This window comes from Lontra canadensis, unplaced genomic scaffold, assembly GCF_010015895.1.
Source record: "Lontra canadensis isolate GAN:19392208 unplaced genomic scaffold, GSC_riverotter_1.0 scaffold12, whole genome shotgun sequence".
NCBI classification, from domain to species: domain Eukaryota; kingdom Metazoa; phylum Chordata; class Mammalia; order Carnivora; family Mustelidae; genus Lontra; species Lontra canadensis.
The window spans coordinates 26,816,164-26,834,605 of NW_022631006.1; the positions used below are offsets into that span (position 1 = coordinate 26,816,164).

Sequence of the window (18,442 nt, forward strand, 5' to 3'; positions counted from 1 at the left end):
AAAGAACTCCATTGAGTCAGAAAGAGTGATATGAAAAGCTACGATGTATATGGTATATGCAATACTGTAGTGGCTGAATAAGAAGGGGTGTATGGTTACCTCTGCTGGGTGAGTGTGAGAAAGATTCACGGGACAGAAGACACTCAGTCTAATCTTAGAGGATCGATGTGTCTGCTAGGAGGGAATTAACTGTTCTAAGCAAAGGAAACTGCGCAAACAAATGTGTGGCTGAGTATTTAGCATCAGGTTATGGCTGGAGCCCAGGGAGTTTACAAGGGAATGCTAGGAGAGGACATCAGAAAATGGTACACAGGGCCAGATCGAAATGATGGGTTTCAAGGGGCTTTTGGCAGGCTGTAAAGCAGGAAGGTTTGTATGATCTAATTTTGTGTTGTAGAAAAATCTAGTGGCAACAGGAAAGAAGGATTGAAGATGGTAATATTTAAAGGGAGATAATTACAATAATCTAGACAGAAGATCCCAGAGGCCTGGGAAAGGGGACGGGGGTAAAGAATAGTGGAAAGGAAGAGATCTACTGAGATGAAAGGTGGACTTCACAGGACTTAGAAACTAACTGGATGAGGGACCTGGTGGAAAAAGTCTAGGATGGCACCCATGTTTCTGTTTTAAGAAGGTGAATTGTGAGGCTAGTTAACTCCCCCAGATAGGGAAAATGGGAAGAGCTGTAGCAGGGTTAGGGGAAAGATTTTTCTAGGAATCTCTTACAAAAACATATTTTTTGCTCATAGAGGAAAGGAAAGGAAAAACACTCAGCAACCTTCATGAATGGAATGAAGAAATTTTCAAGACTGTATTTAGAATGCTAAACAGATACATACTTATTATGTTTCATAGAGGAGATGCTAGAGACACTTAGAAGTTTTTGTTTTGTTTAACTTGCTCTCCTTCACTTTTGGTTTCAGTTTTCCAACAGCTCTTCATGTGCAGGGAAGCCCTTGTGATGCAGACAAATTCACTACTTTATTGAAATGCTATATTCATTGCATCTCACATATTTATAACAATATAACTGGTACTTATTATTCACTAACATTTTGGGAACTATATACATATATTTCCTAATTGTTAGTCATGATCTATACCTCAGGTTGGGTTTCGAGTTTATGATTGTCATGGGGCAAAGTGGAATGATCAGATAAAATGGAAGACAGACACATAAATGTTACAAAGAGATCAACTACTTACTTGTCTCTAAGAACAACACCTTCAATACAGGCACCAAAAAGGACAACATTGCTTAAATCTACCATACTGAGAGTCAAGGAAGGTGACCTCCAACACTCTGAGATAAAAAGTAAACACTCAGGATATTTCTTCTATCAGTAAAATGAGGTACTAAATTCACTAATGTTGTCAATTCTTCCTTGAATTTTAGAGCTGAGGTGGGTAGATTATCCAGTGAGAAGTGAGCTGGTAAGATGAAAGTATTGATCAGCCTCATTCCACAGATGTGCCTATGACTAAAACTCAGCCTAGATCCATGAAAAGGATACAGACAAAGGAGGTGGTCAGGATGGCGAGGATAGTGCCAATGGGAATAGACTTTTGAGCATCCTTCAGATCCCCAGATCTGTTTGATCCAGCCATGATACCTTTAGAGGAGGAAAAAAGAACAAGTTAACTTCTTAGTTCCTGGACACTTTGATATTCGTGTTGATACCAAAGACTGGAAGCAATTAAGAAGCTGGAGAAGATAATTCTGTCTCCTAAGAAAAATCACTCCCTGGGTCTCCTAACTTCTGAAATAGACAACAGCTCTTTTGCTTACCTGTGACAGAGGGAAAGAAGATCCCCACCAGAAGAGTAAAAGATGTGGTGATGTCAACAAGGACGTATTCATGGTTTAAACTGCCTAAGACATCAGAAGATTTGGCTGACGGCTTTTCAATTATCTCTCCCTTCGGTAGGTAATTACTCCAAAGATTCTCTGCAGTGGTAAGAAAAAGGTATATAAGCAACAGAAGTATGGAAAGAAGATAATTAGGTAATTTTCTACCTAAACAATATTCTAAATCAGATTCCTCATTTATATAGTTTTTAAAGGTATGTTTGCTTCTACATGAGCACATATATATCATATAATAAAGAACACATAAATAAAAACCTACGGTTCTTTCTCATCTGATTCAAATGTATTTGACAAAGTGCTTTGTTACATACAAATGCAATTAAATACACAAATGCAAATTAGTAGAAGTTAGGTGGACTAAAGATGAATGCTCAGCGGCTTTTTTAAAATTAGTAATCAATGCTATTTTTAACACCTTAGTGTAAAGTTGCTTACATGCAAAGATATTTGTGGACCAAATAAGTCACTTAAGGCAAGAGTTTCAGAAATTGGGCTGAGTGAGGAAAACAGCACATGTGGCTGTGGTGACACTGAAAGCTCCATCTGGTTGTTACTGTGAGAAGAACACTGGCCATTTTACAGTAACACACAGGGTATTGTATTATTTTATCCTACTCAAAAAGGATTTGCTTAGCTCTGTTCTCAAAAAGAGGGAAATTTTATTTTATTTTTAAAAAATATTTTATTTATTTGTTTGAGAGAAAGAGAGAGAACAGGGAGAGCAGCAGAGGGAGGAGAAGCAGACTCCCTGCTGAGCAGGGGACCCAACAAGGGACTTGATTCCAGGACCCTGGGATCATGAGCTGAACTGAAGGCCAATGCTCAACCAACTGAGCCACTCAGGTGCCCCCAAAAGAGGGATATTTTAGCAGAAAGCGCCACAAGGGAGTCTGAAAAAGGGTAAGTTCACTAAAAGAAAAGCAGAAAGATGTTGAATTAAGAGTGGTGTGCTGAGCTTGAGGAGGGAAGCGATGGTGTGGCAGTGAGACATGGACAACAGAAGAGTCTACAATGGAAAAGCCTGCTTTCCTGAACAAATTAAAAACTTGTTCAAAACCTCCTGACTTACCTGTAATGACACCACTAGCCAATCCAGGAATGCCCTGGATTGAAGTGACATTATTGTGAATAAAGTATTCGTCACAGGTGGCATTGAAAAACTGACTTGAGTTACAGAAGAAGCCCCATAACTTTGACGGTACTGTCATGTTGTTAATTTCCTTGGTCTTAGAGCAAATATCAATGTGTCTTGATGAAAGGGTACGGTTACCCAGCATGCAGACCCTAGTGAAAACAAACACAGAGAAAGAGGAAGTAAGGGTAAAAAAATAAAATAAAATAAAACAAAAGAAGGTAGGTTAGAAATAGGTTAGTAATGGAAAAAAGAAAAACCAAAAACAAACCCTCATCTCTAAGAGGATGTGAAAGGACCTAACATTTATTGACTTGCTCTGTAGATGAAGATTAATTTACACTTTCTGCAAATTTATCCTGACAGCCATCTCACAAAATATGCATTAGTATTTCTATGTTGTGGATGGAGGAACTGAAGTTTAGGGTAATAAAATAGTCTGCCTGAGTCATACCAGTACCAGTAGTGATAGAGTTCAAACAGAACTGTCTGAAGACACTATGCTTACTCATCTTCCAAATTTTCTAGGTTTCTAACCAATTGTTAGGTCTAAAAGAATCCCAGAGTCCTTTTGTTCTTTCAAAAAAAAAGAAAGAAAAGAAAAACAAAACAAAAAAAACCCCTCCCTTCTTTTTTTTTTTTTTTTTGGCCTAGAAAAGCCTATGTTCATAATGACCCATTTGAAAATGTTACACTAAAGGTCAAACCTTCTGGCTACTGTTACAAGAAAGACAGCTTGGCTGGAATAAAAAGCACATCCCACTATGGCCTAAGAGAAAACTATTTTTGAACATGAGCCTAGACCCAGTGGGAGTGAGGGTATTTAAGGACATTACAAATAATAACTGCTGATTTTATTTTTTCCTTTAACCCAGGGCTATAAATATGAACAAAAGAATAATACACCCACAGTTAAAGTAACTCTCAAGAGGTACAAAGCGACTTTTTAAATCTGCAAAAATGATAGCATACATACATAATGAACCATATACCCATTACTCAGCTTCAACAACTCAACATTTCCCAGGCTTGTTTCATGCATTCCTCTAGGGAATTTGGTCTTCTTCTGGTCAATATTTTAAAGAAAATACCACACATCATGACCTTTCTCCCACCAAAAAGGAGAAGCATCAAAGGAGAACTTGAGGCAAAATGGAATTTCTCAAGTTAAAATATCCAGAATATAGCTTTCAAAACTTCCAGCTAATTTGCAGTCCCTAAATGAGCAGACTAAAAATTGAAGATGGAATCTATCACTAACATCATTTAGTACAGTAGAAGAAATAATGGACCAGGAGTTAGGAAATCAAAGGGTTCATGTTCTTTCTCTGCCATGAATTAACTTTGGGGCAAATCATTTAATCTCTAAAGATGTTTTTCATCTAAAAAAAAACTATTTTTCTGTAATCAGGTTAAATCAACACAGGAGCAAGGAGTCTGATACCTAGATAATCCAGATGACTTTTCAAAGACAATTTCTGTAACAAGATTACAAACACAATTCAGTGCTAACCAATCTCTATGCCACTAGTCAAATAGAGAACAGGTGACTGGAGAGTTACCTAGCTGTACAAATCCATTACAATACTTCAAAAAATACACTTTAATGTACCTGCACTACTTATGCACTATGTATATGGTATCATATAATCTTTATATAGAGATACATATGCAAACAACGTAACATTTATTTCTCTTTACTTTATGACTAGAAAGTCTGCTATGGTATTCACAGCAGGCTAAAAAGTTTAATTCACTACAAATATTAAGGTAGGAGTTTAGATTTCTTTGATTCTCTTGATATTAATAACAGGAGTCCAACATTTAAGTACTTTACAAAGCTTGCTGGTAATAACTATACTATCATAAAGCTCTTCATGAATAGTTGTCCAAATATGCACAATCACTATAAGGAGGTTTTGAGAAAAACCTAGTATCTATATCATATCTATATCCAAATGATGTTCAGAGTTGCCAGTTCTATGCTTAGGACATTAGGAAGAGGATCAACATGAGAAGTTTGCTGGGAGGCTTCCTGCCTAGACACTAACTGAGCTGACCCACGAGCAAAATCTCCAAGAGACTGAAATTGTACTCTAAGTGATTGCATCACCAGATATTGTCAATGACTACCCAGTAAACGATGGCTGGCCAGAGAGACAGACACGTACGGGAAATGTGGAGGGGCAAAAGAAGACTTGATAGCTCCAGCATAGATGGCCAAGATGGACACAATGACACAGGCCAGGAAAAGTGAGGCAAACTTGTTCACGTAGCGTACACCGATGAACACCACCAATACCATGAGGACCAAGAAGGCTGTGCCATAGACACGCATGTTATTGAGCATGGCTGCTGATTCCTTGAGTGCATCATCACTACGAAAGATGGCCGCTCGGGGGACAATGTATACCTGTTAAGCAAAAGAAGTAGAAAATGAGGTCATTTCAAAGTCATCAAGTAAAAGGGCTGTTGTAGTTTTGTTTTCACAGAGGAAAGCAAAGCTAAGACAGAAAATGACTGGAGACTTAACCTAATTCCTACAGAAACTGGATATCATTTATCTTTTTCTTTTTTAAAGATTTTATTTATTTATTTGACAGATAAGATATCACAAGTAGGCAGAGAGAGAGGGGGAAGCAGTATCCCCAATGAGCAGAGAGCCCGATTCGGGGCTCGATCCCAGGAACCTGGGACCATGACCTGAGCCAAAGGCAGAGGCTTAACCCACTGAGCCACCCAGGTGTCCCTCATTTATCTTTTTTTTTTAAGTCTACATGCTATTCTGAATACCTACATTTCCAAATGGAAACAGCAAAAAAAGCTCTAGTAATCTATTCAAAGGGTTATATAAAATAATTAAGATTATCTTGAGTCCTACCTCGCTATTCCTACTTACCTATGATTATTTTAAATGGTAAAAAAAAAATTCCAGTGAATAAAGAAATGAAAAACATTTTATTTAATTGGGATGAAGATATCAAAAAAGATAAAAACTTTTACTTTTTCCCTATTAGTGCAAGTCTTGCCTCAAGACTTTAACTTGATGGATGAAATGGTAGGGTGTTGGTAAATGGGTGGAAGGGAAGCAGTAGGCAGGCAAATGATACTCTCAACCTTTCTGACTTATGTTCACAAGAGGAAGTCAGTAACAGGTCAACAGTCAATCACTTGATCGATTCTGTAAGTGGATCTCTCAGATGTTTTGCTACCAAACAACAAAATAAATCCAAATCTCTATCTTTTCTATACTGCAGACCACAATTAAGTCATTACTCACCAGAAAAATTTCAATGGCACCAAGGATATACATAGCAGCTGCAAATGTGGTACCAAGATAAAAGCAGAGGCCAACAGCCCCACCAAACTCTGGGCCCAGTGCCCGGGAAATCATAAAGTATGAGCCCCCAGCTAAAAGACAAAACAGAATGTAAGCAGGATAAAGAAAGTACATCAGTAAGAAGAATGCAAACAGGTCCTAAATAAGAAGGATAAATGTTTCAAGTTTTTTTTTTTAACTCTGTAATAAAAAGTAGATTTGCTAATGGGAAGTTAAAAATAAAACCATTATGGTAGAATATGCTGCACATCCAATGCTCCACATGAAGTAGCACCACTTGTCAGTATTGCTTAGGTAAACATCAGAGATCATTTACTGCAGGCAGGAGACAGCCCAATAAAATATATTCTAAGAAGAGCTAGGAAGGCTACACGAACTAAGGACTCTAGCTTAGAACAGAGATTTTTCCTTTTTCTTTTCATTCAAGTATACTTGACATAAATGGTGTATTGGTTTCAAGTGTACAACACCGTGATCTGACGATTCTGTACGTTGCGCACACCACACAATGTTATTATAATACGACTGAATGTATTCCCCATGCTATCCTTTTCATCCCTGTGACTTATTTTATTACTAGAAGTATGTACCTCTTATTCCCTCTCACATATTTTGCCCATTCTTCCATTCCCCTCCTCTTTGACAACCACCAGTTTGTTATTCATGAGTCTGGTTTTCGTTCATTTATTTTTTTGGATTCCACATATAAGTAAAATCATATGGTATTTGTCTTTCTCCGTCTTATTTCACTTGCGTAAAGTGAAATAAGGTCCACCTGTGTTTGGCAAGATTTTGTTCTTTTTTATGGTTGAATAATATTCTGGTGAGAGAGAGAGAGAGAGAGAGACTGTCTCCACATCTTCATCTACTGATGGGCACTTAGGTTGCTTCCATATCTAGGTTATTATAAATAATGCAGCAAAAACTAGAGAGGTGCATCTATCTTTTTGAATTACTATTTTTCTTCTTCAGATAAATACCCAGCAGTGAAATTACTGGACTGTATGGATTTCTATCTTTAATTTTTTGAGGAACCTCCATGCTCTTTTCCGAAGCGGCTGCACCAGTTTATATTCCCCTTTACAACATAAAGAGATTTTTAAAGAATGTATTCTGAAGTCAAAGTGTGAATGTCTATGACCAAGAGACTAAATAGTATTCTAGTCCTCGGAAGTTTGCACCTCTGACTTTATAGCATAAACATAAACAGTTTTTATAGCATAAACATATAGTCATTGACAATCCCTGAAATCCCATCTTAGCCTACTGACCTGGCACCACTCCATTAGTGGCAATGGCACTCATGGAGATAGCAGTCAACATTGTCTGTAAAGGAAGTGAAAGGAGATTTTAAAAAAATTAACACATAATGTATTATTTGTTTCAGGGGTACAGGTACATCAGTCTTACACAATTCACAGTGCTCATCATAGCACATACTCTCCCCAATGTCCATCACCCAGTCACACTATCCCTCTTACCTCCCTACCCTCCAGCGACCCTCAGTTTGTTTCCTGAGATTAAGAGTCTCTTATGGTTTAAGGAGCCCTCTCTGGTTTCGTCTTGTTTCATTTTTCCTTCCCTTCCCCTATGGTCCACTATCTTGTTTCTCAAATTCCTCATATCAGTGACATGTATAATACTTGTCTTTCTCTGATTTACTTATTTTGCTTAGCATAATACCCTCTAATTCCATCCACGTCATGGCAAATGTCAAGATTTTGGGTTTTTCGATGGCTGCATGATATTCCATTGTATATATATACCACATCTTCTTTATCCATTAATCTGTCAATGGACACCTGGGCTCTTTCCACAGTTTGGCTATTGTGGACATTGCTGCTATAAACCTTGGATGCACGTGCCCCTTTAGATCACTACATTTATATCTTTAGGGTAAATACCCAGCAGTGTGATTGCTGGGTCCTAGGGTGAAAGGAGAAGATTGTTACTGTATTTCTCTACTATTTTCCTGCCTGTGGGTCTCAGAGCACTTTCTGAAAAATTAACTCTTACTTACCTTTATGAAGGGAGTTGGCTGCCATTCCTAATAGTACGGAAATGAGATGATGTGGTTCAACTCATTGCCCTCATCACATTACTGTTATCTTGAATATTCTCTTAAAATGCTTCTGTATCGTAAGCAATAGGTTAGGTGCTAATAGGAGCCACTGATCTCACCCTGGTTTCCCAGTTAACTTGGAAAACAGATCAGAAACTAACTAAGGACTAGCTATAATTAGAAGAACAATATTCAGTAAGGAGGGGAACCACTGAAGACTTCTGAACTAATAAAAACTGTATTTTGAAAACATTACCTGGTAGCAGCAGAGTATAAAATGGACTGCAGATAGGGAGCAGATGAAGGCGTAGTGACTTGTTACTAGGCTATTATAGTTCAGTGAAAATTAAGGACTGTAGTGCTAGTAACAGGAATATAAAGGAAGGGTTGTATGTAAGAGATTCCAGAGGGAGACTTGATCAACCTTGGTAGCTGAATAGATGTGAGAGGTAATCAAGGAGCCAAACATGGCCCTGAAGTTTTAAGACTAAGAAAAAGTAAAAAAAAAAAACAAAAAAAAACAATGGTACTATTAATTTTGAGTTATTAATGATACAAACTGTATCTTCTCATCCCGCTTTATATAGCACCCAGCTGAGCATAATGCATGAGGAGGATATAATAATGATGGTAATTAAAGAGGCCAACAGTTGAATAAAAAATAATTTTTTAATAATAACCAACTTATAATAAAATGGATAGATGTGGCTGGGATATGTGGATAAGAGGAGTTTAAATTCAAGATCAGAATGTTCTCAGTACAGTGGGGAAGAAGACCTGGAAACCACATCTGAATTTCTGAGGAAGGGGTAAGATGAGACTTCAAACAAAAGAAATACTCCTCACCTCAAACAACAATCAGTGTTCTTCCTTAATACTATATTGGAGTAGTACATCATTTTCTAACTTTGGTGCTATCAAACTCAAATGGTTTGTATTCTGAATTCTTTGAATCAAGGACTATATCTTCTACCTCCTCTACAAGTCTTCCTTTGTAATTTCCAGTACATCATACTATGCATATAAGCAGCAAAGAGGAGACACTAAATAAATGAAAATCCTTCAGACTTTAATATCAAAATACTCTCTCCTGTTGAGATCATGAGTCTTTTCCTACTAGTCTTTGTGTTATTCTCAAAGAGGTCAAGTGCATATAATCTTGAGCTCCTCCAAGATCACTCTAGGAATGATCTCTAGGATCTAGGTAATCTCTAAGAGCCAACTAGGGACTTACACAGCAGCAGCAGATAAGGACAATTGCAAAGGCCTGAAGAACTCCAGCCGTGCCCACGACCCATGTAAGGCGTAGAAACAAGATCACTCCAAAAATATTTTGTAGGCACGGGAGGTAGACACCCATGAAAGTACCCATTTGAGGGGTCTGAAAAGAAAGATGTTGACAAAAGAAAAATTATACAGTCATCTAGAAAAGATGCTTTATCCTCTTATTTGTATATAAAAACTTATTCCCTAACTACTATATTACTTACAAAAGAGATAATTAGGTATAATCAATATCTTAAAAGAGGCACATATAAAATCTCCATCTTACAAATGATCACCAACTTTTTAATATTCCTAGAGCTATACATTTTTACTTTACACATATGCTTTTACATGGGCATTTGACCACAAACTTTTAAGCGTACCCCCCCAAATTTAAAATGTACTGTTCTTTGAAACTATTGGTTTCTCTTTTCTTTTCTTTTTTTTAGAGATTTTATTTTTAAGTAATCTCTACAGCCAACATGGGGCTCAAACTCACAACACTGAGATCAAGAGTTGCACACTCCACTGACTGAGTCAGCCAGGTGCGTCTAGCTTTCCTTTTCCATTTAAAAATTGAATAATGATTTGATGGACTTCTTTCAGATTTTGGCAAAAGTCCTTCATGGTAGCTGGTAAATGCAGCTGGTAAAATGAAGATCTGAGAGTCATTTTATTCCTGAACAACCAGAAAGCTAACTTGTAATATTGTTCCATATTTTCTTTTTGAGAAATCCTGAAACTTAATTTTTGAAAAACCCAATCACCTGACAAAAGAGAGATGGCATCAGCAGGTGGGTGTGAACCCTCTTCTTCTGAAAGTGCTATTCCCTCTTCCTGGAATGCTCTTCTCCCAACTGGGGGGCTCACTGCCTCACATTGGTTAGGCCTCTGCACAAACATCACCCTGTCAGAAAGGGCTTTCCCTGGCCAACCTCTCTACAACAGTAACAACTTCTACCCTGGCTTTCTTTGCTGGCCAGTTTCAGTATCTTTACCTTGCCTTTTTTAAAAAAAAAAAATCAATTCATTCCTCAAGTTAACACAAGATGTTACATTAGTTCCAGGTGTACTACAAAGTGATTTGACAAGTCTTTGCATATGTTATGCTATGCTCATCACAAGTGTAGCTACCATCTGTCCTTGCCTTTATTTTTGTTAGACCATCGTCAACACATAATACATAGTTTAATAACTATCTCCTTGTACTAGAATTTAGACTGCATGAGAATAGGACATTATATGTTCTGTTTCTCTATGACCACCCCACTGCTCAGAACAGTGCCTGTCATATATCAAGTATTCAATAGTTTTTGAGCATGGAGTGATGACCTGGATATTTCTTCCTTTCTTGTATGTGGGACTCTTTTTATTTATCCTTGTTTTTTGTAGGTCTCACCTTGGTGGGCTTCTTTTTCCCTTCAGTGATGTTCTCTGCCTCTTCATGTTCCTTTGCTCCTTGTGTCAGATTAGTATAATTGGCCATACGGTTGAGAAGAGAAGATACCTTTGGTCTGGTATCCATTTCTTCCTATAAAGCCAGAAACATGGAAGAAATGAGTAATAAAGAACACTGGAAATAAGCATCAAAGTGGACCTCTACCAAAAAGTTGCAAATTAAATGAGAAAATATTTCACAGGTAAATATTTTAAGAAAATTTATAAATAAGGCATTATTCTCCTCCCACATTAAGATATCACTTAATCAGGACTATACAAATTTTAAGTGAAAAGCTTTATCACTCTTTCTAATGACTTAACTTTACAGTAAAAACAAAATCACATTGGCCCCTACAGATAGCTGTAACCTTGAAAAAAACATTGATGATACTACCTTTAACTACAGTGCCCCTTTCTTTAGGCTATTAACATTTTTTTTTTTAAGTAGGCTCCACACCCAGCATGGAGCCCAATGTGGGGCTTGAAATCATGACCCTGAGATCAAGACCTGAGCTGAGGGCAAGAGCCACCCTGGCACCCCTTGGCTACTAACATTCTAATAACATTTATGACTATTACTTATTGCACCAAGCACAGACAGCTCAATAAAAAGTTTTTGTGCCTGAACTAAATATTCACCTCAAATCTTTTCTTAAACAAAGCTGAAAGAGGATATCATTTAAAAAACAGGTACACTGAGAGAACTGGAAGTCATATCATTGTCCAAAGCTAGACACAAAGGCAGTGCTGAACTAAAGCAGGCTCCTCTCAACAACCCGAATGCAGAGCCCATCAGAGTCCCTATGGTCTTAAGGAAGACATATAGGCCTTCTTAAACGAGTAACCTATTTCCTACATTGATTTTTGATCAGTAGTTCTAAGGTAAATGATGGGCTTCCCAAACACAGAGTTGAAAAATACTCTACTTTATACTTCATAAATAATTCCAGTGCAAGTATTTAAATCCTAGCTGAATTAGACAGCAAGGTTCTCCATATGCCTGTGATGTCAAAATTCTACCTCAATTCACAGAAATCTGATTTAATGGCTACTTATTAGCTAGTGATAATTAGATTATACAGAGTAAGCCAACTATAATGACAAGTTATAGTAAGTATTATATTTTAACAATTAGTTCTTAAAATTATCCAGCCTGTATTGTTTTAAAACTAAATGGGACAGAAAACAGTTATCTTGGTATCTTTGTTCCTGAAATTTCTGCCATAGTTTTCTCTCAAATATTACCTCAAAGAGGGCCAAATTTTTATCAAAATATTCATCTCCTTCTTCATAGTTGGAATTATTGAGATAAGCATTTCGAGCTTTCTTATGCCCATCATCTGGAAAAAAAAAAAGAAATTAAGTTAGTTTCGCATTGGTATTAAAGAAGTATCAGCACCAAATAACCTCATGTGCCTCTCTAATGACAGAATCCATTTTCATGTTCAAATTTTAGGGAGAACTGAATTAGCCAGGTTTAGAGAATGCGGCCCCCTCTAAAACAGGAGCAAAATTAAATCTCTAAGAGGCAAACAATAGGAAGGCTTAACAGCATGAAGACCTCTGGAAACACTATTCTTTCAGGATTCTAGTCTATCTAGGGCTCTACTCCCAAAGTCACTCAAATCTAGAATAAAATTTTTAAAAAAAGTGCTTCTTGAGTTCTTACTCAGTGTATTACTATACACTTTATACACTGCTTATACACTGCTGCTATTGATAATGATAGAAAAGCCCCTCTACCTCCAGGGCTGTCCAGCCTTTTATAAGCCGACATTAGGTTAAAAAAAAAAAACATTAGGTCACATAACCAAGCATTATTTTTGTACAACAAAACATGTTTTGTTGTTGTTGTTTTATGTTAAAAGAGGTACCCCAGGGCACCTGGGTGGCTCAGTTGTCAAGCGTCTGCCTTCGGCTTGGGTCATGATCCCAGAGTCCAGGGATCGAGCCCCACATCAGGCTCCCTGCTCAGTGGGAAGCCTGCTTCTCCCTCTCCCGCTCCCCCTGCTTGTGTTACCTCTCTGTCTCTCTGTCAAATAAATAAATAAAATCTTAAAAAAAAAAAAAGAGGTACCCCAGAAGAATCTGGTGAACCAACTACGAAGAAAAAAAAAGAGTGGGTTCCCTCAGACAATAGAGTCTGCATGACTACTTCCTTAGCTTTGGGTTTTTGTTGTGTAAGAGTTATATATAATTATAATTACCTTATAGAGGGAAAGGGAAAATAAAAAATTATGTAAATGTAATTAAGAACTAACACTTTAAGTATTCAGGAAATAAACATAAATATAAAAGTTAAAGAAATTAAAGTCTTATAACCTTAAATACAAGTTTGGGAAATAGCCAACAAGCTATCAAAATAATTGGATCATGTCATCTGTTTTGTTTCTTAAGTTCCACACATGAGTGAAGTCATATGGTACTTGTCTTTCTCTGACTGACTTATTTCATTTAGTACAATGTAGTCTAGCTCTAGCCATATCATAGCAAATGGCAAGGTTTCTTTTTTTATGGTTGAGTAATATTCCATTTTGTATCATCAGTGGGTAGACATTTATTCAATTAATTCACCACACATTTATTAAGTTCTTATGATGGGCTGGGCACTCTAGGTCCTGGGGATATAGCAGTAGACAATGCATTTAAAGACGTCGCTTTCACTGTGTATAGTGAAGTCACAAAAGACAGTTAAAACACACACCACACATACAAAACCAATTTACAGTGTTAGCCAATTTCCACAGTGTAAATGTTCACACATGCCAATTTTAAACTACTAACAACAAAATCCAGGCATATACTGTTTACAAGTGACATATAATGACACACAAAGGCTGAAAGTAAAGAGATCAGGCACATACTAACAACAACAACAGAAAAAACTGATATGGTTTTATTAGCACCAGATAAATATTTCTTTAAGGGGAGAACTTTATTCTGAATGAAAAGGTAACCACGTAACAAAAGGTTGAATTCACCAAGAAAGCAGTTTATATATATATATATTTTTTTTTTGAGAGAGAGAGAAACGAGCAAGCAAGTGTGTGAGACAGGGAGAAGGGCAGAGGGAGAGGAAGAGGGAGAATCCAAAGTAGGGCTCCATCTCACGACCCTGAGATCACGACCTGAGCAGAAATCAAGAGTCAGATGCTTAACCTACTGAGCCACCCAGGTCCCCTAAGAAAGTATTTTAAATATACATCCATGGTTTATAGTTATCTTTCTGTATAATAAATTACTCCCAAATTTAGTGGCTTAAACGCACACATTTTATCACCCAGTTTATGTGGGCTAGCAATATAGGCATGGCTCAGTGTTGTAAAACAACACAAGGATCCAAGATTAAAATACTTAAAAAAATAAAATGACAACAAAGAAATTAGCTATTGAAACTTGTAGGATCCACCAAAAGTAGCACTTCAATGAGAAGCTATTGTCCTAGTTTTACATTAGCAAAGTAAAAATAAAAATTATTTGAGATAAGTACCTATTTTAGCAAGCTAGAGGGAGAGCAGAATAAACTCTTAAGACAATAGAAAGTATGACAATAACTATACAGCTGTCCTTTGGTTCAACGTCCTTCTCTGTCTTTCAACTGTCCATTTTTTCTGGGTCCTTATGTTTTGGGTACAACTCTTGTAAATAGCAGATAGTTGTATTTTTAAAAACCTGATGATCTGTCTTTTTAATTGTCAAGTTCAGTCCATCAAACACAGCAATTTATATGTTTAGATTGGATTCTACCATTTTAAAATTTCCATTTGGTCTTTTTTCTTTAGGATTCATTCTCATTTCTTCTCTCTGGATTTTTGGTTTATTTTTCCCTTATTCCATTTGTTCTCTTTCCTCTTTTGGAGTTTCCACATTCTATCTATTCTTTCAGTAATTACTTTTGAAATTTTCCACATATTTTACTTAAACTATAAAGGGGCACCTGGGTGGCTCAGCCGGTTAAGTGTCTGCCTTTGGCCCAGGTCATCATTCCAGGGTCTTGGGGTCGAGTCCCACATGCGGCTTCCTGCTCAGCGGGGGTAGGCTGCTTCTTCCTCCATCCCACCCCCTCCCATGATCTCGCTCTCTCTCTCCCCCTCTCTCAAATAATTAGATAAAATCTTAAAAACCAAAAAATCCCAAACTGTTAAGTGAATTTAAAAAACAGTCATCCTCCCAAACAATAACAAAGACTTTCAAACACTTTGTTCTCTCCTCTGATTTACATATTACTGTTCTGTCCAATATTTCTAGCAGCTTATTTTAATACACAAGTAAGATAGTAAAAATATTTCACAGAGACAACACTGACTTGGGTGAAGGTCCACGTTTACAGTTCTATTTGTTCAATATTTTTGTTGCATTTCAGAGCACTAGTCTTCTGGGATCATTTCGCCTTTACTTGAGGTATCTTCTTGAGAATTCCATTAGAGGAGTTTCTCAAACTCAGCACATAACTATTTGTTGTGGAGGATATCCAGTGCACTGTAGGCTGTTTAAGAGTGTCCCTAGCTGCTAGTAACTAGCTGCCAGTAGCATCTCCAGTAGTGACAATCAAAAAGTCTTCAAACATTCCTAAATATCCCCTGGGGGACAAAACTGTCCTCAGTTGTAAACCCCTAGCTTAGAGCAAGTTTCATGGTGTAAGATGTTCTTGGCTTTTATTTAGCAACAGACGTCTGTATTTTGTCCTTATTACTGAGCGTCTTGCTAATAAGCACAAATTCTAGGATAATAACAGCTGTGCAAACACTTTAAGACGTTATCTGTTTTGCCATTGAGAATTCTGTCATTCTACTGTTCCTTTGATGACGTGCACTTCCTCTCTGGCTGATTTCAAGATCTTTTTTTGGTTTTCTGCAGCTTCATTAAGATATGTCTAGGTGTAGTTTTTCCTTTTGTTCGGTTCACAAACCCCTTTTACCTGTTTCTGATCTGTTAACTTTACATTTTATATCAATAACTAGCTTTTCTTTTCTACAAGTTCCATTTGTTCTCTCTAAACAGTCTTTCATTCCTGAGTAGTATGCTCATTCCTAACTGCACCCGTTATTGATTTGAACTTTTAATAGTTTTGTATCACAGACTCTGGACCACTTTACCCTCTTGAGGGTTATATGAGAAGTCCCAGACCCAAAATACTACTTCCCTGCTGGTCCAATAGCCTTACAATATTGTTGGTTTAAAAAAAAAATCTGGCTTCAGAACTATCCTGCCCCATTCTGCTGCCTGCTGGTCCAAGCCTTGTCCTGACAGCTACCCGCCCCCCCACCCTACCCCACTGCAGTCCTGTCACTTCTACATTTGCAGCTTCTGGAGTCTCAAGTTTCAAATGCAACCACCGTAACTTCCTGACACTTTAATCCTAGATGTTTCTGCCCAACTCTGCTTGCTTGCTTAAATTGTGGGGAGGGGTAGAAGAATATTCCTGGAGACTTTGCCTACATTTATGAGACCAATGATGCCTCTAAGATAGTCTTATCAGGGTCTACATGTGGTGGTGTTGGGAATGTGAGGATCCCACAGAGCTCCTGGTCAATCATGAAAGAGTAAGGCTTTCCAGGCAAGAAACAAAGTTCTCATCAGGAGTGGTTAACTGAAAGGCATGGATCCACGTCAATCTCAGTTTCTTGGTGGGAGATCACACTGCTTCAAAAGTACAGCCTTAAAAAAGGAGGGGGGGGATACCTACCTGGGTAGCTCAGTTGGTTAAGCGTTTGACTCTTGGTTTCGGCTCAGATCATGATCTCAGAGTTGTGAGATCAAGCCCTTGGTTGGGCTCTGTGCTGAGCATGGAGCCTGCTTAAGATTCTCCCTCTCCCTCTACCCCTCCACTCACATGCTCTTTCTCTCTAAAAAAATCAAAATAGATAAATAGACAGATAGACAGATAGATAGATAGATAGTAGAGCCTTTCAGAAGTCTGGGTCAGTACTGTGGCCTCAGGAAATCTCAAATGGAATGGAAGTTCTAGAGTTTCTGAATAGTAAGTAAGTTTTACTGTGCAGGAACTAATAAGAACCAAATCCATGTCCTAGGGTTCTTTTAGGATTATCCAGAATCCTGAGAGAATTCCATTGGAAGGCATCTTCTGAGACTGCTCTCTATGAATTAAACAGTTCATCAGATCATCATGTTGGTTTTTTACCCTGATTTTACTATCCAGATAATGCTAACACTACTGGGAATGTACCAGTGTTTCACTGTACAATTCAAACAAAAACTGATACAAGTGCAATTGATTCTATTACAGATTTCAAATTTCCATCCTTTATGGCACACAATTTTTTTTGTAGAGGAAAAATGGTGTATCAAATGTCTTGTTTTTTATAAAAACTTTATTGTTGTGGTGATATTATCTCCACATTGTGCTTTTTGTAATTTGCCACTTATACTACAATTTGGGGCTAAGATAAATCAATCTCAGATTCTTCCCTTAGTCTTCTGATCTTGTCAAACGGTCTTTGCTGGTCTGAGCGAGGCAGAACAAGAGCAGTAAATGTACTTAACTTCCCTTGGCACAGGTCTGGGTCTAACTATGTGACTGTGTGAACATGAAAGGTTGTCTCAAATGTTATAAATTATGTTTTTGATTTTACAGTGTTTGAATAAGTAGTCAAGAGTCATACATTATAACTGATTGCTATATCTCTTAAGTCAATAGCTTATTCTCTTTTTCTCTACGATTTATTTGAAGAAAACAGGTCAGATGTTCAGCAGAGTTTCTAATTTTTTTTTAAGATTTTATTTATTGGAGAGAGAGAGAGAGAGAACATGAGCAGGGGAAAGGAGGTAGAGGGAGGGAGAAGCAGGTTGCCCAACACGGGGCTTGATCTCAGGACCCTGAGATTAAGACCTGAGCCAAAGGCAGATGCTTAACTGACCTGAGCCACCCTTGCGCCCCCTAGAGTTTCTGATTTTGATGATGACATCCACGTAATACTGTTTATTGTTGTTACTGTTTTTTGTATTTCCTATCTATTGCTACTTAGATCTAGAGGCTTATCAACGTTCAATATTTTTAGGGGAGAGGTAGGAAAACTCCTTCACAGTGGAATTTTGATCTTATGCTAAGAGATACACATCATTTGTGGGTGCCTGAGTGGCTCAGTCTTTAGGCGCCTTCGGCTCAGGTCACAATTCCAGGGTCCTAGGATTGAGCCCCACATTGGGAGGCTTGCTTCTCCTCCTCCCACTCCCTCTGCTTGTGTTCCCTCTCCCACAGTGTCTCTCTCTGTCAAATAAATAAATAAAATCTTAAAAAGAGAGAGAGAGAGAGATACATGTCATCTAATTTTCTTTATTTTTGAGATACTAACAACTATTGGTGATTAATGA

At 37.6% G+C, this 18,442-nt stretch overlaps 1 protein-coding gene across 4 annotated transcripts in view; it reads right to left on the bottom strand.

The window, feature by feature from the left end:
- The window catches only part of SLC12A6 (solute carrier family 12 member 6), an 85,193-nt gene that overhangs the window by 14,357 nt on the left and 52,394 nt on the right, over positions 1-18,442 (bottom strand). For all 4 annotated transcript variants that reach the window (XR_004382579.1, XM_032856929.1, XM_032856928.1 and 1 more), the window contains 10 exons: positions 12,356-12,450; positions 11,070-11,201; positions 9,639-9,785; positions 7,614-7,668; positions 6,283-6,413; positions 5,174-5,415; positions 2,940-3,154; positions 1,790-1,948; positions 1,515-1,613; positions 1,207-1,264 (listed from right to left, as the gene is read on the bottom strand). Coding sequence is in view for 3 of the 4 variants with exons in the window: in XM_032856929.1 (XP_032712820.1) it covers positions 1,207-1,264; positions 1,515-1,613; positions 1,790-1,948; positions 2,940-3,154; positions 5,174-5,415; positions 6,283-6,413; positions 7,614-7,668; positions 9,639-9,785; positions 11,070-11,201; positions 12,356-12,450 (1,333 nt within the window). In the remaining variant the exon portion in view is untranslated. The remainder of the gene's footprint in view (positions 1-1,206; positions 1,265-1,514; positions 1,614-1,789; positions 1,949-2,939; positions 3,155-5,173; positions 5,416-6,282; positions 6,414-7,613; positions 7,669-9,638; positions 9,786-11,069; positions 11,202-12,355; positions 12,451-18,442) is intronic.